We start from the raw sequence: 18,273 nt of genomic DNA on the forward strand, positions 1-18,273 counted from the left end.
CTGGGCTAGGACCAGTACAGATAGAGCAGGGTGCTGCCTGGGGGAAGCAGGGTGAAGGCGTGGCCAGCCTGTGGAGTAGTGTGACATGGGCAGGGAAGGGGCTCACTCAGGCAGACCCCTGGGGCCCCAGGAAGGACTCTGCCAAGCCTCCGTCCCCTCCTCCCCATAGGGAGAACCTAGCCGGCCCCTGGGTGGGGAAAGGAGCCATGGGCAGAGCAGGTGCAAACCTGGCCCAGAGCTGATGCCCAAGAAGCGGCAGGCCCGGCACAAGCTGGAGGGTCAGAAATGGAGCCCAGGTTCAGGCACGATGACAACTAGGGTAGGGGCGGGAGCTGAGCCTCAGGCGTGGGGCCCAGGAGCTGGACACAACCTGTGGGTGGGGGTGCAGCATGGCCCCGAGAGGAGGAGGGAAGCTGAGAGGGTTCCAGCAAGGATCCTTCCTCCGGCTGAAAAGAGAACATGTAGGGGCAGAGGATTTGCCAGAAGAAGCCATTGCCCTCGGCCTGTGGAAGCTGCATAGAAGGCTTCCTGGTGGAGGAAGACTTGGGGTGAGCCACGGAGAATACAGAGGAGGCAGTGCACGTGTGCGGGGTGGCACATAAAAGGTCTGAATGCCAGGCCAAGGGGCTTGTACCATGGAAATTCCAAGCAGGGCAGACCTGGGGATGCTCCCAGTGGGCTGGGGATGCCAAGTAGCCAATCCACTCCCACCAAGATGCCCACCCACGGCAGGAGCCAGAGAGGAGGCGGGGTCCGAGAAGGCTTCCTGGGGGGCATGTGCCCCTAGGATTGGGTGGGGTGTATGTGGAGGAGCGAACAGCATGTGGGAGACTTGGAGGCTAGAGAGCGACCTTCTCACAGCAGCACCCAGGGCGATGAGCTGTCGCGTACAGGGTGACACAAGACTGACTGTGACCGGCCCATGGAAAAGCCCTGATTCTGGGAGCTTAGGCTGCCTCTGGCCAAGAGCCAGCAAGGAGTGGCATGCTGCCAGCAACCACAGCACCTTAACGCAGATCCCGCCCCAGCCGAGCCTCAGCTGAGTCCACAGCCCTGACCAGGGCCTTTGCTCCGGCCCGGGGTGACCCTGAGCAGGCCGGCTCAGCTGTGCTCAGGCCTCTGACCCACAGCCCCGGGAGACACATACATGCCGCTTTACCACTCAGTTCATTGCAGCTTGTGACGCAGGAGGCCGCGAGCATGCAGAAGGTCCCTCGAACCCACCTGCCTGTGGGCCGGAAGCACGCAGATGTAGCCAACAAGCACCAACAGGAAGAAAGCAGGGCAGTGTTTATTTCAGGGTGCCTGCCCGTCATGAGGGCTATTTCCATGGATACACTTAGGACAATTTCTGGAGCCATTACCAGTGGAGTGTTCTAAAACACACCCATTAACCTTGCCGATATTAACTGGAGTTCTTTTTATGGGTCAGAGCAATTATGGAGAATGCCATATTATGACTCATGGAACCAAATTTACTCTTCCTCCTTGGAAAAACCAACAACAACCATCAACAGTCCCTCTGTTATAAAATTCAGCTCCTGCTTAACAGACCTGCAGTGTCCTTCCTCCAGGAGAAGGGTTTACGTCTCCAACCACCCAGGACAAGGCACAAACCCAGCTGTCCCCAGTCCTACTGACATGAGACCCAAGCAGGGTCTGCACCGAGCGTGGCTTCTGGAACCACCCGGGCAGCCTCTGGCTTCGCGTGTGGAGACGAGCCCGGGAAGAGCGAGGGCCTACCCGAGAGCATGTCCTGGTGGGAGCAGGGTGGGACCGAGACTCCAAGGGAGACAGACTTCAGATCCAGGTCGGACGCCCAGGGCCTCACCCTCTACGCACCAACCAGAGGTCTGCAAAGCCCTTCCGCACACCGGCCCAGCCCCAGCCCCAGCCCCGGGCTTCCAGTCTGGGGGAGGTGGACATGGAGACACCAGCCGTGCTGGGAGGGAGGGGTCGGGAGAGGGGGGAAGGCGCCCTCCATGCACGCCCTGTGCTGTGGGCAGAGGACCAGAGACATTGAGGCTGGCAAGGTGGACTGAAGCTTGGGCTGGGGAACTCGAGCTTTCCTCGGGAAGAACAGGGCCACAGATGGCTTGTTTTAGGAGATGGGCTGTCTGCATGGAGGGGTCTGAGAGTCTGGAGGTGGGAGGTGAGGGAAGGGATGGAGGTGAGGACGTGAAGGCGGCAGGAAGTGAGGGAAGGAGCGGTGAGGTGCGGAGTGAGGGAGGCGAGGAGGGCAGAGAAGTGGGGAGGTGGAGCTGGAGTCCTGTGCGTCCCTGGTGTCTGTGGCTCAGGCCCTCTTAGGGCACTCTAAATGTGTTTTGCTGTTCTTTCTGAAGCACGGAGCAGACCCAGGCCTGAGAGCTCGGTCCACAGCGGGAGGGCTGCCACCAGTCAGGGCCAGGACTTTCCACTCCGCAGCCAGGAAATCCTGAACTCTCCCCAGGTGCCACCTGCTGGCCCTTCATGCTCACTCCTCAGGCTGCAGAGACAGATGGTGACGCCTTCCCGGAGTGTGCACCATGCCCCTCACTACTGCCCAGCTGCCCTGGGGCTCGCTCCTCAGGCCTGTTGTGCGGACAGTACAACCGAGGCTCAGGAAGCGTGACGGGTTCTGGACGGAGGCCATCTGCCATGGGGGCAGTGCCTGCGTGCAGAGCCGGGCAGCTGTTGACAGGGCCGCTGGGGGCTGCTGCTGTTACGGTCCCCCACGCCGCCCTCCACGGGGACACACGCCAAGGCCCCCGAGGAGGCCTGAAACCAGAAACATGATAACTCAATGGCTACCATGTGACCTAACGGGCAAGGAGCCACGCTGACTGTGGGTGTGCCGACAGAGGGATGATTCGCACCTGGGGAGACGGAGCAGGACGGGTGGAGGAGATTCGGCGGACTACGCAGAACGGCATGCAATTTGAATTACACATTGTCTACTTCCGGCACTTCTCATTTAATATTTTCTTTCTTTCTAAGAGAGAGTTTTGCCACAGGGCATGTGCACCCACTGGAGAGACAGAGACAGAAAGTGAGAAATCACCTGCTGGGGGAGATGGCCACGGCACAATCCCTTCTCCTCCATTCTCCTCTCAGGATCTTGGGCACACACGCACATGTGCCTGGCATGAGTTTTAAGCTGCCAGGTCTGAGACTTGAACCGCAGTCAACTATGTGGGAATACAGGACATTATGCCACCTGCTGATTCCCCTATTTAATATTTTTGAACCACAGTAGACTGTAGGTGACTGAAACTGCAAAAATGAAACTACAGGTAAGTGGAGGTACTATATTTAATGTTCCACACTATTAATGTTTCCATAAGGAAATTAAGACAATGTAGGTTCTAAAGATAAAAAAACAGATCTAAACAAAATCAGGGAAACTTCTGAGAGGTAGAAAGGGGAAGACAAGTTTACCAGAATTAAAAATACCAGGGCCCAGAGACCTAAACATCAAATTTGCTTCTGAGCTTCCTAACAGCCCTAGCAAAAAGGGGAAACATGAAACGTTCTCTGCTTCTCACTGTCCAGAGACAGAAAGTGAGAAATCACCTGCTGGGGGAGATGGCCACGGCACAATCCCTTCTCCTCCATTCTCCTCTCAGGATCTTGGGCACACACGCACATGTGCCTGGCATGAGTTTTAAGCTGCCAGGTCTGAGACTTGAACCGCAGTCAACTATGTGGGAATACAGGACATTATGCCACCTGCTGATTCCCCTATTTAATATTTTTGAACCACAGTAGACTGTAGGTGACTGAAACTGCAAAAATGAAACTACAGGTAAGTGGAGGTACTATATTTAATGTTCCACACTATTAATGTTTCCATAAGGAAATTAAGACAATGTAGGTTCTAAAGATAAAAAAACAGATCTAAACAAAATCAGGGAAACTTCTGAGAGGTAGAAAGGGGAAGACAAGTTTACCAGAATTAAAAATACCAGGGCCCAGAGACCTAAACATCAAATTTGCTTCTGAGCTTCCTAACAGCCCTAGCAAAAAGGGGAAACATGAAACGTTCTCTGCTTCTCACTGTCCAAGGACCCCACAGGCCATACCAATTCTCCAAGCACTTCATTAAGAAAGGTGTTTGTCACCCATATCCTTGCTAAGGACAGGGAGGGACAGAGTGGTCGGTGGCCTCGGCAAAGACCTCCATGGAAGCAGTGGCCTGGATGGGGTATGTGGGGAGAACAAACCAGGTGCTCAGATCCTGCGTAGCCTGGGGGAGACCTGCTCCAGTGAGTCCCCAGTCAGAAAAGGTGGACACGTGGGCATTTCTAGACATGGGTGTGTGTGAGCATGCCTCTGAACCCACAGCTGTTCCCCAGCCTAGTCGTCAGGGTACAGGTATGAAAATGCGGCAGAGCCTGACCACCTGCAAGCCCCACTACTCCTCCCGTGTGTAGCCTGTGCTAACTTCGCAGGGCACCAGCGCCACCTACAGGACGGGCATGAGGACGTAGGCCAGCTGGGGCGGGCGAAGTGAGCATCTGGGTGGATGGAGACAGGCTCACTTTCAGAGCACAGGGTCTGCCCTGGAGGGCACGTCAGTAATCTTTCACCTTTGTGCCAGTGACAGGACACGGGCGATTCCCACTTCACAGAGCAGAAAACCGAGGCTCTGGTCAGTTGTCCAACACTGCCCACACTTGTCCAGCTTCTAAGAGGCCCGGCCTGCAGGGTTACCTTCCCAGGGCCCGAGCTGGCTCTCCATGTGCTCCCTGCCATCCACGGGGCCTCTGCCCACACAGTGCTCTGGCACCGCCCAGCGTAGCCAAGAGCTGAATGCTCACAGCAGTCTGAGTGCTGGGGAGGAGGGCTGGGCTTTGCCATGGGAGAGGTGGCCCTGGGCTCCCAGGACACTGAGGAAGGCAAGCCCACCTCCCACCGAGCTCCTGAACACCCGGGACTTTGGGAGCAAGAGGGAGGATTTCAGGAAAGGCAGAAAGAATGCATGAGTCCAGTACATTTATTCAGGAACAAGACCTTGACAGCCATGTGGATTTCCACAGACTAAAACACTAATTACAGAGCAAGGCATGAGGGCAGGAAGAACCCGAAGGCAGCGGAGTGTATTATGAACCCCTATAATAGGCCACTTGCTGTGCCAGGGCCTAGAAACACAGCCAAGCCTCAGCCCCTGCCCCGCGAGCCTCCGGGGGGAGGGCCCCTATAGGGAGAATGGCAGCCCAGTGTGTCAGCACCTCGCCAAGGTCAGTCAGCACAGGGACCGAGGGCCTCAGGGGGTCTGAGAGCTGACAGATCTGGATGGCAAAGATGGGAACCTGCTGCAGAGAAGGCCAAGTGACTCGACAGAGACCTACGGCAAGGCTGAGGTGTGAGCGGCACCAATGATGTCTCTCTGGCTTGAGCCCCCCTCAGCCCCCACAGTGTGACGGTCCACCCAGGGATTGACAGGCAGGTCAGGGTAGGGGCAGAGGGCGCAAGTCTGCATTCTGACAATCTCCCAGCAACGCCGACGCTGTCAGGCCACATTCTGAGCAGAAAGGTCTAGAGCTGGTATAGTAGCCCACACTCACATATGGCTATTTAAATCTAAATGACTGGAACCAGCAGTTAGCATAATGGCTATGTCGTTGGACTCCCATGTAGTTGACCGCAGTTTGAGTCTCGGACCCAGTGGCTTAAACTCCAGTCAGGCGCATGTGCGTGTGTGCCCAAGATCTCGAGAGGAGAATGGAGAAGGGATTGTGGCGTTGCCATTCCCCCTGGGGGGTGACTTCTCACTTTCTGTCTCTCTGTTTGTCTCTCTCTGGCGCATGTGCCCTATAGCGAAAACCTCTCCAAAAAAAAAATCCAAACAATAAGTACAAAGAAATGAAAATTCAGTTCCCTGCAACCACACTGGAGGATGCAGATGTCAAACATTCCCATCAGCGCAGAAGGTTTGACTTGGCTGTGCAGGCCTAGAGAGCTCCAGGAGTAAGGAGCAGTTGCCTGACTAGAGTGTGGGGTAGGGCTGAGTGGGGGGTGTGAGCTGAGCTCATGAGCCTCACGTTAGACTCATGGCTGGCCAGTGAAAGGTCTGGATGGCACTCACGGGTCAAGGAGGGTTCTGGGGTTTGAAGCTGTGGAAATCAGCTGTCAGGGTGGGAAGACAGATGTGGTCACTGTTTCCTTCTAAGCTCATGTGTCAGGGCCCAGGCTTCCAGTGGTCACAGAATACTCCATACAGGACAAACTCTTCAGTTAACAACCATCACAAATCTGGACAAAGAGAACACATATCTAAAGGCACTGAGAGTGAGACAGACCAAAACTGAAGGGGAGCTCCCCCTCACCCCAGAGGACACTGGCAGACCAAGCAGCTGCAGTGGGGCAGATCAAGCAAAAAGCTGCCTTTGCACCCTCTAGAGGAGTCGGGATGAGGTTTAGGGCTGCACAAACAACTGGAAAGCAGGGGAAATCCTAGCGAGGATGGACCTACAGGAGGAGTGTCCTGAAATCCTTGGCTGACTCTGGAATCGAACAGAAGCAGGTCGAGTGTCCAGGGACCCTTGGAAGAAAGAGTCAGAGAGAGCTACGCAGATGATGCGGCAGTGGCACACACAGGGGACAGAGTTTAGATTCATCTTGCCATGTTAGAAGGGCCTGGTAAAAACAGGCTTTCCACCCAAACCCTGGACGGCCCACCTCAGAAGTGAGAACCATGTCCCAGGACTGAGGGGACTGGAGTAAAGAACAAGAGTAAGGGCAGGACTGACACAGATCTAATGAAGCCGAGAAGCGAGCCTCCACAAAATGCAAGTGAGCTGCTCACAGTTAAAAGAGTAGTAAACAACACTACTCAGAGGATGGTAACAATTTAGAATTTAGCCCACATATTATCCCCAACACAGGGTACACAACAAAACAATCTAGACATGAAGAAATTGAAAGTATGACTTACAGCAAAGAGAAAAAGACCCAGAAAAAACCTACATGGCGGAATTGTCAGAAAAGGACTTTAAACTTGATGGTAAGAGATAAAGAGATTAAAAACAATTCAGGAAAAATGACTTGTTTATAACCAAATGGAAATCTTAGAAGTGAAAAATACATCAGAAAAAAAATTTTAGTATTTGCCACTGGATAGGAGTTACAACAACATGAATGCAAAAGAATCAATTAAAGACAAGTCCAAATAAAAGTTACGTAAACTGAGGCGCAAAGAGAAAAATACATATTTTTTTAATGAGAGGTTTTTTTGCTATAGACTGCAGGTACTTGCTGCAAAGGTAGACAGAAAGGGAGAAATCCCTCCAGGTGAGATGGCCATGCCACAATCGCTTCTCCTCCATTCTCCTCTAGGGATTCTGGCCATGCATGCATATGTGCCAAGTATGAGTTTTAAGCTGCTGGGTCTAGGACTCGAACTGTGGTCAACTATATGGGAGTCCAGCAATGTAGCCATCATGCCATCTGCTGGTCCTGAGAAATAGATTTGAAAATAAATAAACTCAATTACCTTGTTAATAGTACTTTGGATAGTATCAAATAAATTCCAAGAGAGGAGAGAGAATGAAGCAGAAAAATATGGAAAAATGGCTATTTTTTCCAAACTTGGTAAAAAAAACAGCAACTACAGGACTCACAAAGTTCACAGAACCCCAAGCAAGATAAATTAAAAATTACACATTATGTTTATTCTATGAAATTCCTGAACACTAAAGCTGAAAAATTAGCCAGAGAAAGAACAGATATTACATACAAGACAGTCATAAAAATTGCTATTAGGCCAACCTGCTAAACGTAGAGCCCTGCAAGGCTGGAAGCCATGTGGCCAACCCCAGATTTGAGTCTCTGGGTCAGTCCATCCATGCTGGCACCCAGGAACCTGAGGTACTGGAGAGCTCAGGAAGGACTGTGGCATGATGAGACCATGTTGAGTTTTTTTCTCTCTCTCCCTTGTGCATGTACACGCACTCTACCAAAATAATGGAAAAAATTAGAATTAACTTATTGGAAGGTAATGAATATGGAACCCAGAAGACAGAGGTTAAGCTATAATTTAATATACAACTAAGATATCTTCCAAAAATAAAGACATTTCCAGACAAATAAAAGGTTGTGCAATTATACTGCAAGCAGAACCGTGCTCAAAGGAAGGCCTTGGGGCCAGCAGGTGGCATGGTGGGTAAGGCACTGGACAATCCCACATGGTTGACCACGGTTCGAGTCCCAGACCTGGTGGCTTGCTTTCTCCAATCAAATGAAAATGAATGAATAAATAAATAAAATTTAAAAAGAAAAAAAAAAGGAAGGCCTTCTGGCTGTGAGAAAATGATAGTGGACGGAGAGAGAGGAACGGAGAGGACGAAAATGGGAAACAAATAGGTAGACACACAAGTATGTTCTCTGAAAATTTAAAAGTTGGTGGCCAGAAGGTGCCAAGATGGTTAAGGCGATGGATTTCCACATGGCGGACCATGGTTCCAATCCCAGACCTGATGGCTTCTTTTCTCTTTCTGTCTCACTGTTTCTCTCTGGTCAATTTGAATAATAATAATGTTACTATTAACATTATCAACAATACTATATATTTTATATTAATACTATATTATTATTATCAATGTTAATAATGATATTAATAAACACAATGAAATGAATAGTTATTTTAAAAAATCAGTCCATTTTTAAAAAAATAAGTGTGGGGCTGAGCCCAGCCTGCTAGGGGCCTGGAGAACACCTGAGCACGTCCCAGTGTCTTGCACGGTGCTCGGCTCACCAAGGTGATTCACAGAGAGCTGCTGAATGCACGCAGGTGACGTGGTATAGCTCCCTCTCCTTGCCCCGAGTAATTTCCCAGAGACTCATTAACACCCATTCCCGCCCTCCATCCTGCCCAGATGGCCATGCTGTGTCCCTGCCCAAACACAGGGCTTTTCTGCCTTTTGCTGCTCTTCTAAAGGGCAGACCCTCACCTGGGTAACACCTGAACGAGGCGGAAGAGACGGCACAGCCCTACCACAAAGCCCTCTTTTAATTAGAAATCATCAGACTAATTCCCAAGGAATAGACATGTACTGGCTGCCCCAAGCCTGTCCTCAAGGAGCCAAGGCCTGCCTTGGTCTGCAGACTCGTATGTGGTTTTATTCATCACCTAGCTCAGTCACCCCAATGATTCTCCACCACCGACCCCCCTCTCCCCGCCCCAACTCATTTGAGAAGCTTCGGGGATGAACTGTCCGAGTGCGGCAGACACAGGAACTGCATGGCCATGCGCTGGTGTGGGGCCAGCCAGAGTCCTCACCTACCCATACCTTCTACCTCAGCTGCATCCCAGCACTGGCTGACAACAAGGAGACCAAGACCCTGTCATGACAGCCCACAGTGGCATGAGAACAAGCGGGTCAGAGGTTACTGGGTGCATGACCCTGAGACCCCTGAGCTATGTGTGCTCCTGGCCTTAATTCTGGAAGGGATTAGAGCAGTGATCTTGTGCTCCCGTCATTCCAGGACCCCCATTTGCCTCTCCACACGTAGCAGCCAAACTATCTGATGAAGTCTATCACACTACTCACATTTTCACTGATGTGGGCTCATTTTGAAAGTGTGCTTCATTTCTCCACTAGTGGTGATAACGGGGACGAGCACCTCCTGCTGGAGGATGAGGGATGCACCCTGGAGGAGCTGGCACCCCAACATGAAAATTCCAGCCCAGCTCGGCAACTGCTCTGTGCCTCTGGGTGTCACTTAGCCTCTCTGAGCCTTGGCTTCTCTACAGCACCAGGTCAGTGACACTTCGAAGTCGTGAGGTTTAACTGTGACGATGGACACACGGTCATGTGCACCAGGAATGAGAAGACTGAGAAGGCACAGCAGCCTCCTGTTCTCGATGAATGGTCTCCCTGATCCTGACCCGGTTTCTCCTGATATAGGGGCTTCCACTGTGGTGCCCGCCTCAGGCGGAGAGCTCCCATGGCGGAGCACATCAGGCAGTTCCAACAGCCACAGCGGCTGCTTCCTGAACTCGAGCCCACGCGGGCATGCCGGCAACAGGCGAAACCACCCGTTAACACATTTTCAACGTACCGTCTTGTGAACCTGTGAAGTCCTCAACTTAGACAGTTCTAAGCAAAAAGTGTAGGGAGGAGGCCAGCAGATGGCAGGATGGTTAAGGGGCTGGACTCCCACACAGCCAACCATGGTTCGAATCCCCAACCTGGCGACTTGAAAATCGTACCAGGCGTGTGTGCATCCATGCCCCGAATCCCGAGTATGGAGAAGGGATCGTGGTGTAGCCACAATCCTGGGGGGAGGGGGGCATTTCTCAGTTTCCCTCTCTGTCCCTGTGTCTCTTTCCGGCGAGCACATGCACCCTATGGCAAAAACCCCCAAATGTACAAAACCTGTAGGGAGGTGCTGACCAGGAACGAGGCGAAAGGGGTAACAGCTCTAGGCCCCACCTGCCTGGGTCCTCAGGCTCTCACCAACTTGAGGCTTTTCTTGCACAGAACCGGCTCCTTTGCTCTGTGGCAATTGTGATCCCGGATGGAGGACAGGGTGTGGCTACCCTAGAAAGCAGCAGCATGGCTGGGCCCTTCCTCTAGGAAGCCTGCCCTCCCCAGAAGCCCCATCAGAGTCCCCTCCCGCCTCACTGGTCAGAAGCACTCCATCTGCACGGCCCTGAGCAATCACTGCTGTGGGCGAGTTATTACCAGGGCTGTCCGATGTGCCAGAATTCCTCCCGGGGCTGTGGTCCACCAGCCTTCTGGGAGAAGCTGGGTGGGTAGGGGCTTGGGAGGCAGGCACAGCCCCTCCGCACCTGGCTGGCCCTGTCAGTCCTTCCAGGCTGGCCGGGCGCCCCTCACGTGATTGAGCCTGCAGGGCTGACTGGGAACGGAGCTGACAGTGCCTTTTGGAGGTACCATTCTCATGGATGAACTTGGACACCCCACAGAATACTACACAGCTGCTAAAAATAATGAGGTAGCTGCCCCATGGGGAAAGGTCACCAGGACGCAGTCCACAGCAGAGCAAGGAGCAGAGGGCACTGGGTACCACACGTAGCCTGTATAACACCGTGGAAAGAATCTTAAATAGAAACACACTGGGATTTTTTTCCAGACAAATCAAAGGAGCTGCTACAATACTTCTGAGAGGGTCTCATGGAGGACAAGGGGGAGGAGGTGTCGCCTTCTGTGATATTTACGTTTTGAGCCTTATACACCAATCACTCATGGCTGTCTTTAATGCCACCAACAGTGGTCTAGGCGATGAAATTACGCAAGCTTTGTCTTGTTTTCTACAATTCTAAAAACAGCCTCGACTCCGTAAGCCTTACAGCTGTTTAGAAATAGCCGTTTGGTGACTCCCGCCTGGAGCAGCTGTACCCGTCCTTCTTAGAGTACCCCGGCCTGCCTGGGACCTGACTGGAGAGTCCGCACCCAGAACAGCACCCGAGTGGCCTGAGCAGGGCCCGCCCCTCATTCTCCTCCATGAGACATGGGCTCCAATACAGACGCTGTGCTGATGTAAAAGTGAGCTCATTTAAAGCCAGTGCGGTGTCCTTCTGGGAGTCAGGAGCAACCTCAGCCTCTCTGGTTGCAGGTCTGTGTACCGTGGATATTTCACCAGGAAGAGCCGGAAGAAGGCAGCAGGAAGGCAGGTCTCTGAGCACACCCAGGCCTGAGCCCTCAAGGCTGAGAGCTGGAGAGCGTCTCCCTCGCCTGGCCTCTCCAGTCAGGCCTCGAGTTGCACGGGCGAGCAGCTCACAGAACCTGCTTCTTCTTCTTGGGGGTCTGGGCTGGCCGCAGCTCCCCGGGCCCGTGGGCAAAGGGGCAGCGATCCGAAGGCAGAGCACAGCCGTCAGGGTGGTAAAGGAAAAACCAACAGAGGCGGGTTTTGAAAGCTTCTGAAAACAACCTCCGTTTTGCATCTGGCTGCTTTTTCTTCCGTGGCGTCTCAGCTCTCCAGTCACGAACGTGAACTCGCCCATTCAGAACTGTGGTTTGGAACAGAGGGAAGACACAGCCGAGAGGTTAATCTGCATCCATTTCACAGGAGACCCCGCTCCAGAGCTAGAGACAGCAGGCACACCAGCAAGCAGTGCCCGTAACTGTAGGCCGGTGCCCTGGTATCTAAGAAGTTATCAAGGAGGGCCAGGGGCCAAGGAGTGGGGAGGCCTGCTGGAGGTAAGGCCTGCGGGAGGTGAGGAGCGGCCAGTACAAGCAACCCAGGACTGACAGGATCAGGGCTGCCGGAGGGCTGGCCAGGGCAGAAGAGCTGAGGGAAGTCACATGGGGCCTCGTGCAACACCACAGAGACCACGATCCACCCTCTGGGTAAGCCAGTTGATGTGGCAGTGACCTTTTATAAGGACTCTGTTAGTGGCTGAAGAGAGGACTGGGTATGAAGATCATAAACGTAGCCCCTGCCTGGATAAAACAGGAGAAAACACTGTTCTAAGAGGACTGCATTTTAGCATCACAATCAGAAAACGGGGGTGAGGAAGGAGGGGAAGATCCTCTTAGGGCAGTGTGAAGTGGGGGCAGGTAAAAGAGGGGCCCCCGTCAGGACCCTGCCAGAGGTGGGGAGGGGCGGGCAGGACGGGAAGGTCCCCTTGAGTTCTAGGTGCTGGCTGGAGCAGGGCAGCCTCTACCTCTGGCACGGCCTATGGGGGCAGCAGTGACACGCATACCCACAAGCAGGGCTCCTCTAGGTGCAAAGGGGAGTCAGGGAGCACGAGCAGCCCAGACAAAGGAAGGTGAGGGGTCCCCATGTACCAGGTGTCTGTTGACATCCCACCTAGGGGCAGTGGCTGGCGCAGGAGGGCCCTGGTAGGGGGAGCCAAGGAAGGCAGCCAGAGGTCACCCGGCCAGGGCCCGTCCCCTGAGCTGCCTCCTGACCCAGCGACCTGAGTGAGCTTTCCCTCGCCCTTCCTCTTTAAAGCCAACAACTCCACATGAAACATGGCCAAAGCAATTAAGTCCTTCCTGGTTTTCGGCCTTCTGGAGATAGAGGCTCAGCAGAAGTGAAGGAAGCTTATTGAGCAGGTCTGGCTCAGTGACTTGCAAGGAGAGCTTGAAAGGGTGCGTGTTAAAGCTGAGCTCCTGCTCTCACCCACCCTGTGCTACAGCAGCAAGGGGCCTGTTCACCTTCAGCAGATTGGGAATTACTGAATACTTTCCCCTGAAACCAGAGATGAGCACAGAGAGCAGTGTCTCACTGCACCGAGAGACACAATGGACAGATTCATCCTCACGGGACGGGCTGGAGGCACCTCCGGGGCTGTCGGCTGCTATGGCCCCATTTAACCTCCCACGGCGCCTCTCTGGGCAACCTCCCAAAGCGCACAGGCGTTTCTTAACCTGGAAGCTGAGGTGTAGGGGACATTTGCTGTGCTGCTGGATGTTCCCACAGGAGCACCCCACACAGCATGGATGGATGCGTCCTGGCCACTGGGGGGACCCAGGCCCTGGAAGTGTGTGTGTGTTGCCGTAGGAACATGAGCTTCTGCTAGATTCTGGGTGGGTGTGTGATCCAAGAGAGAGGCCCATCTGGCCTGAAGCCCTGACATGCTCAGAGAAAACAGAGGAGGACAGTGGGGGGCTGCTGGGGCCAGGGCTAGGCTGGGCTGGAAACACACACCCCCATGCTGGCTCGGCCCCCAATCCATTGGGCAGGCTGGCTTGAAGCAGGCCCAGCACAGGCAGCTTTGCAAACTAAAAGCAGACCTAGCCACATTCTCACACTCCCTGAGCTACACCCCTGGGCCATGGGCAGCTCCTGACCTACCCTAACTCCCGTGTCCCCAGCCTGGGCAGGCACTAAGGGAGCAGGGTGGCCTCCAGAGCACAGGCTCCAGCCAGCTAGGCAGTCAGACCACCAGCAGCTGTCCTCCTGCACTCCGGAGTTTAAAGCAGAGTCACAGGAGCAGACGTCCTGGGCGCAATCTCACCCGAGCCCGGGCCCGTCTCCCCACTGTGCATGCTCCCTTGGGCCTCCGCTTGGTGCAGGAGCCACCCTTCCATCTTCTCTACTTTCTACGCAAATACTCCCTCCAGCGCCAGCGTCCCGAGGACCTGGATAAAGGTGCAAGACAGACCCCGCGTGGAAGAACCAAGGAGTTCCAGCTCTGGGTCACCCACCCGCAGGGAGCCTGGCCACGTTCCCGAACCTCACAGAACCAGGTGCACAGACGAGGACAGGACGCCTGCTCCACGTTGAGTGCAGTGAGGTCTGTGCACACACTGCAGGGCCCCTGCCAGCACTGGGCAGGTCTCGGGGAGGCAGAGACAGACACCGTCCTGCCCTCTGTCCTCTGTCCTCTGCCCTCGCGGTCTTGACCCCAGGGCTTCTCTACCCATGGCCGGCTTACAGCTTTCCCTAGCCTGCTGACTGGCACACAAAAGTCCTCCAGTGCTGGCTGGTCTGAAGACATCTGAGACCGTTTACACTCCCTCACTCACATAAACATTTCTCAAGACTAGCCACGTTAGTGGCTTTTAAAAAAAAAAGAAAGGAAAAAAAAAAAAAGCAAAGCTCATACAGAGATAAGATCCAGTATGAGTGCATTTTTTTTGCATGACGGGAAGGAGAATGTTTATTTGGAGCTCAATCCCCACAGCCTCCTACTCAAGTGTTTCCAAAAATAATGTGGCCCTGACCTGAGCTGTGCAGGAAAGCAACGACATATATGCATATTTATGATGGGAAAGAGATACTACTTCACAAAAGCAAACCGAAAAACGTGTTGGGGGAAACAGGAAAAAGACAGGTCTCTTGGGGTGCAGCAAGTATTTGAACTGAGTAAAAGCTCTGAGCGAGGACGAGTGCATCCCAGGCATGCCTGAGCTGAGCCCAGCATCTCCACACGCAGGGCCTGCCTCCATAGCTGCCCCACAGACACTACAGCTACTTGACGAGGCTTCTCCCAGCCCAGCAAGAGTGCCTACCCAAGCAAGAGCATTTACACATGACGACGTAGCTATGCACAAGCAACCAGGTCATACAAAGATCAATGCTAGCCACGTTAGTGGCTTTTAAAAAAAAAAGAAAGGAAAAAAAAAAAAAGCAAAGCTCATACAGAGATAAGATCCAGTATGAGTGCATTTTTTTTGCATGACGGGAAGGAGAATGTTTATTTGGAGCTCAATCCCCACAGCCTCCTACTCAAGTGTTTCCAAAAATAATGTGGCCCTGACCTGAGCTGTGCAGGAAAGCAACGACATATATGCATATTTATGATGGGAAAGAGATACTACTTCACAAAAGCAAACCGAAAAACGTGTTGGGGGAAACAGGAAAAAGACAGGTCTCTTGGGGTGCAGCAAGTATTTGAACTGAGTAAAAGCTCTGAGCGAGGACGAGTGCATCCCAGGCATGCCTGAGCTGAGCCCAGCATCTCCACACGCAGGGCCTGCCTCCATAGCTGCCCCACAGACACTACAGCTACTTGACGAGGCTTCTCCCAGCCCAGCAAGAGTGCCTACCCAAGCAAGAGCATTTACACATGACGACGTAGCTATGCACAAGCAACCAGGTCATACAAAGACGGTGTATAGATGTGTGCGTGTGTGCAACTCACACAGGGGCAGCGCGTGCATGCCTGAGCCCTCGCACACACACACCGGGGCAGCGCGTGCACGCCTGTGCAGCACATGCACACCTGTGCCCTCACATGCACACAGGGAGCAGCACGTGCACTCCTGCGCCCTCACGTGCACACTGGGGGCAGCACGTGATGCCTGCGCGCTCATGTGCACACAGGGGTGGGGGGACAGCACGTGCACGCCTGTGCCCTCAAGTGCACACCAGGGGCAGCACGTGCACACCTGCGAGCTCATGTGCACACCAGGGGCAGCACGTGCACGCCTGCGCGCTCACATGCACACCTGCGCGCTCACGTGCACACCGAGGGCAGCATGTGCACGCCTGTGCTCTCACGCACACTCAGAGGGTTGGGGAAGAGAATCTCGTGGCACTCTACTCACTTAGGAGCTCTGTGGACTGAAGAGAAGACAGACATGCTTCCTCAGCTCATTTGGCCCTGTCATGGCCTCCTTCCCCACCACCTGCCTGAGTCACTGCCTGCCTATTCCACTTGGCTGCAGGACACAGGGAGAGATGGGGAGATCTGCCCCAAACCCTGAGGCCCAGACAGCTGCCCACAGCCCGAGAGGGCCCTTGGCTGTTCAGGTGTATGTACCCCGTGATGGCTTCCCTCACCTCTGGGAAAGCCCTGCCCAGCAGCCCCCCCCCCGCCCGTGTTCACATAGAGCCCAACTCTGAGCTCCCTGCTCTGCTGGAACCACCACTCTGACGGGCTTGGGGTGCCGATCTCCCTGCCAGGCCCAGGGAACAAGGACAGAGTAGCTGTCATCTCCACGTACAGCCTCCACACAGAGCATCCACTGCACCCACGCGGAGGCCAGCCCTCAGCGGGCACCTTGGGGGTCAGGCATCTTCAGGCCTGGTGGTCTTCCCAGGCTGAATAGGGGTTGGGAGAGTGTATCCTGCCCACCAGCCGCACACTCCTCCATCAGTTACACTTGCTGAGCACCACAGTGGGGGACTCGCCTAAACATCTCTTGAGACTAGCCACATTAGGGTCTTATTTTTTACATAAAGGAAAGCTCACAGGACAGTGAGGGGGTGCCTCTGGCTGGTTTGGACCCATCCACAGGGAGTTCAGTCTAGGTGGGCATGATGCAACAGAGCATAGGAGGTTGTGACAAAAGTAGGCACCAAACCTGGGGGCCGGGGCAGGTGGGGGGTGCCAGGCAGCTGCTGGAGAAGGTTGGTTTAGTGGAGACACCAGGCTACCCCTTGAAAGCCTTGGCGCTCATCAGACATAGCTGTGGCAGGGCGGGAACGCACAGGAGGAAACGCAGTGGGGCTGTGGAGGACGGAGTCTGGCAGGAGTGTGCAGGGCCAGGGTGGCAGGTGGATGGGTGGCTCCGCCAGGCCCACACACCGTACAGGCCGCAACGCACGCTGTGCCACTCAGCGCGTCCTTATAGAGCACCTTTCTGACCCAGGAGGATCCCACCCACCAGTTCCTGCCTGGGAAGAGCACTGTGGGTAAGGTACACAGGTACACAGCCTGGGCCCACACCTGGCTATCACAAGACAGCTCACGGTGGGCCAGGCGTCAGGTGCTAAGTCACTCCCACTAAGTATAACCCAGAGTCAGACCCTGTGCAGAGACTGAGCACAGGGCTGCACTTAATCGGCCAGGCAGCCCAGATGACTGCCAGGGACTCAAGGCTCTGTGTCCAGCAGGTCCCATACACAGAGGTCAGGGAACCAGGACCAGGAGACAGGCTGCTCCTTATGGAGGACTTCGGGGCCACCCTTCCCCACTCGCCACATGGTAGCTGCAGTCCCACCGGTCCCCACCCCATCCTAGGCCCTTTGCAGACACTGTTCCCTCTGCCTAAGGTGCTCGTCCCACCCTCCTCCCGAGTGACTCTGATTTTCCTTCTGGTCCTCCAGTGTCCTTCACTACGTAAAGCCCTCCTACGCCTCTCGAGAGCAGGCCAGATCCTCCTGCGCGTCACAACTCTCGCAGAAACGTGCCCAGAATGCTGTGTGGACGCAGGAAGATGCCTGCTTTTGGTTTTAAGTGCCACAGGGTGTGTGTGCTCACCAGGGAGAGCGAGCGTACATGTGTGCAAGGATATCCCCAATGGGGTGTGGTCACGTGGCAATCCTTTCTCATCCATTTCTCCATCCCATCAGGGTTTGGGGCACACACATGCACGCAGGCCCAGGATGTTGTTCTAGCTGCTGGGGCTGGGATCTGAACTGTGGACAGCCCTGTGGGATCTGGCTCCCTATGCACAGGGCTTACCCCCTGCACTTCACAGAGCTGGCCTAATGCCTGCTTTTTTTTTTTTTTTAAGAAATTATTTAACTTTGTTATTATTATTATTGTTTAGTTTGCTACAGGTCACATGCACTCATCAGAGACAAAGATAAAGTGAGAAAGTAAGCCACCATGTCCGGGATTCGAACCACGGTTGGCCAAGTGGGAGTCTAGCTCCTTTAACCACCATGCGACCTGCTGGCCTCCCAATGCCTGCTACTTTTAAAGATGCACAACGTTACTTAGGGATGATAGAGCATACTAACTGAGATTTAATGTAAAATACTGTCATTAAGAAAAAGGAAAAAAGAAACCTTCACAAAGCATGGCAAATTATCGACCTCCTGGATAGTACGCAGGAGCTCCTTGTACTGCCCTCGTCACCTTTGTGCACACCTGGGAACCTCAGGGGAGCTTTCTAACCCCTGGGTATCTGGGTCAACCCTGGTCAC

General features: G+C 54.0%; 1 protein-coding gene across 2 annotated transcripts in view; it reads right to left on the reverse strand.

Moving 5' to 3' along the window:
- Window positions 1–11,044: 11,044 nt before the first annotated feature.
- Window positions 11,045–18,273, reverse strand: part of TRMT44 (tRNA methyltransferase 44 homolog) — a 36,608-nt gene continuing 29,379 nt past the window's right edge. For both annotated transcript variants that reach the window (XM_027773599.1, XM_027773600.1), the window contains exon 11: window positions 11,045–11,953. In XM_027773599.1, the coding sequence (XP_027629400.1) occupies window positions 11,721–11,953 (233 nt within the window). In that variant the 3' untranslated portion in view covers window positions 11,045–11,720. The remainder of the gene's footprint in view (window positions 11,954–18,273) is intronic.

This window comes from Tupaia chinensis, unplaced genomic scaffold (genome assembly GCF_000334495.1).
Source record: "Tupaia chinensis unplaced genomic scaffold, TupChi_1.0 Scaffold000360_1, whole genome shotgun sequence".
Lineage (NCBI taxonomy): Eukaryota > Metazoa > Chordata > Mammalia > Scandentia > Tupaiidae > Tupaia > Tupaia belangeri.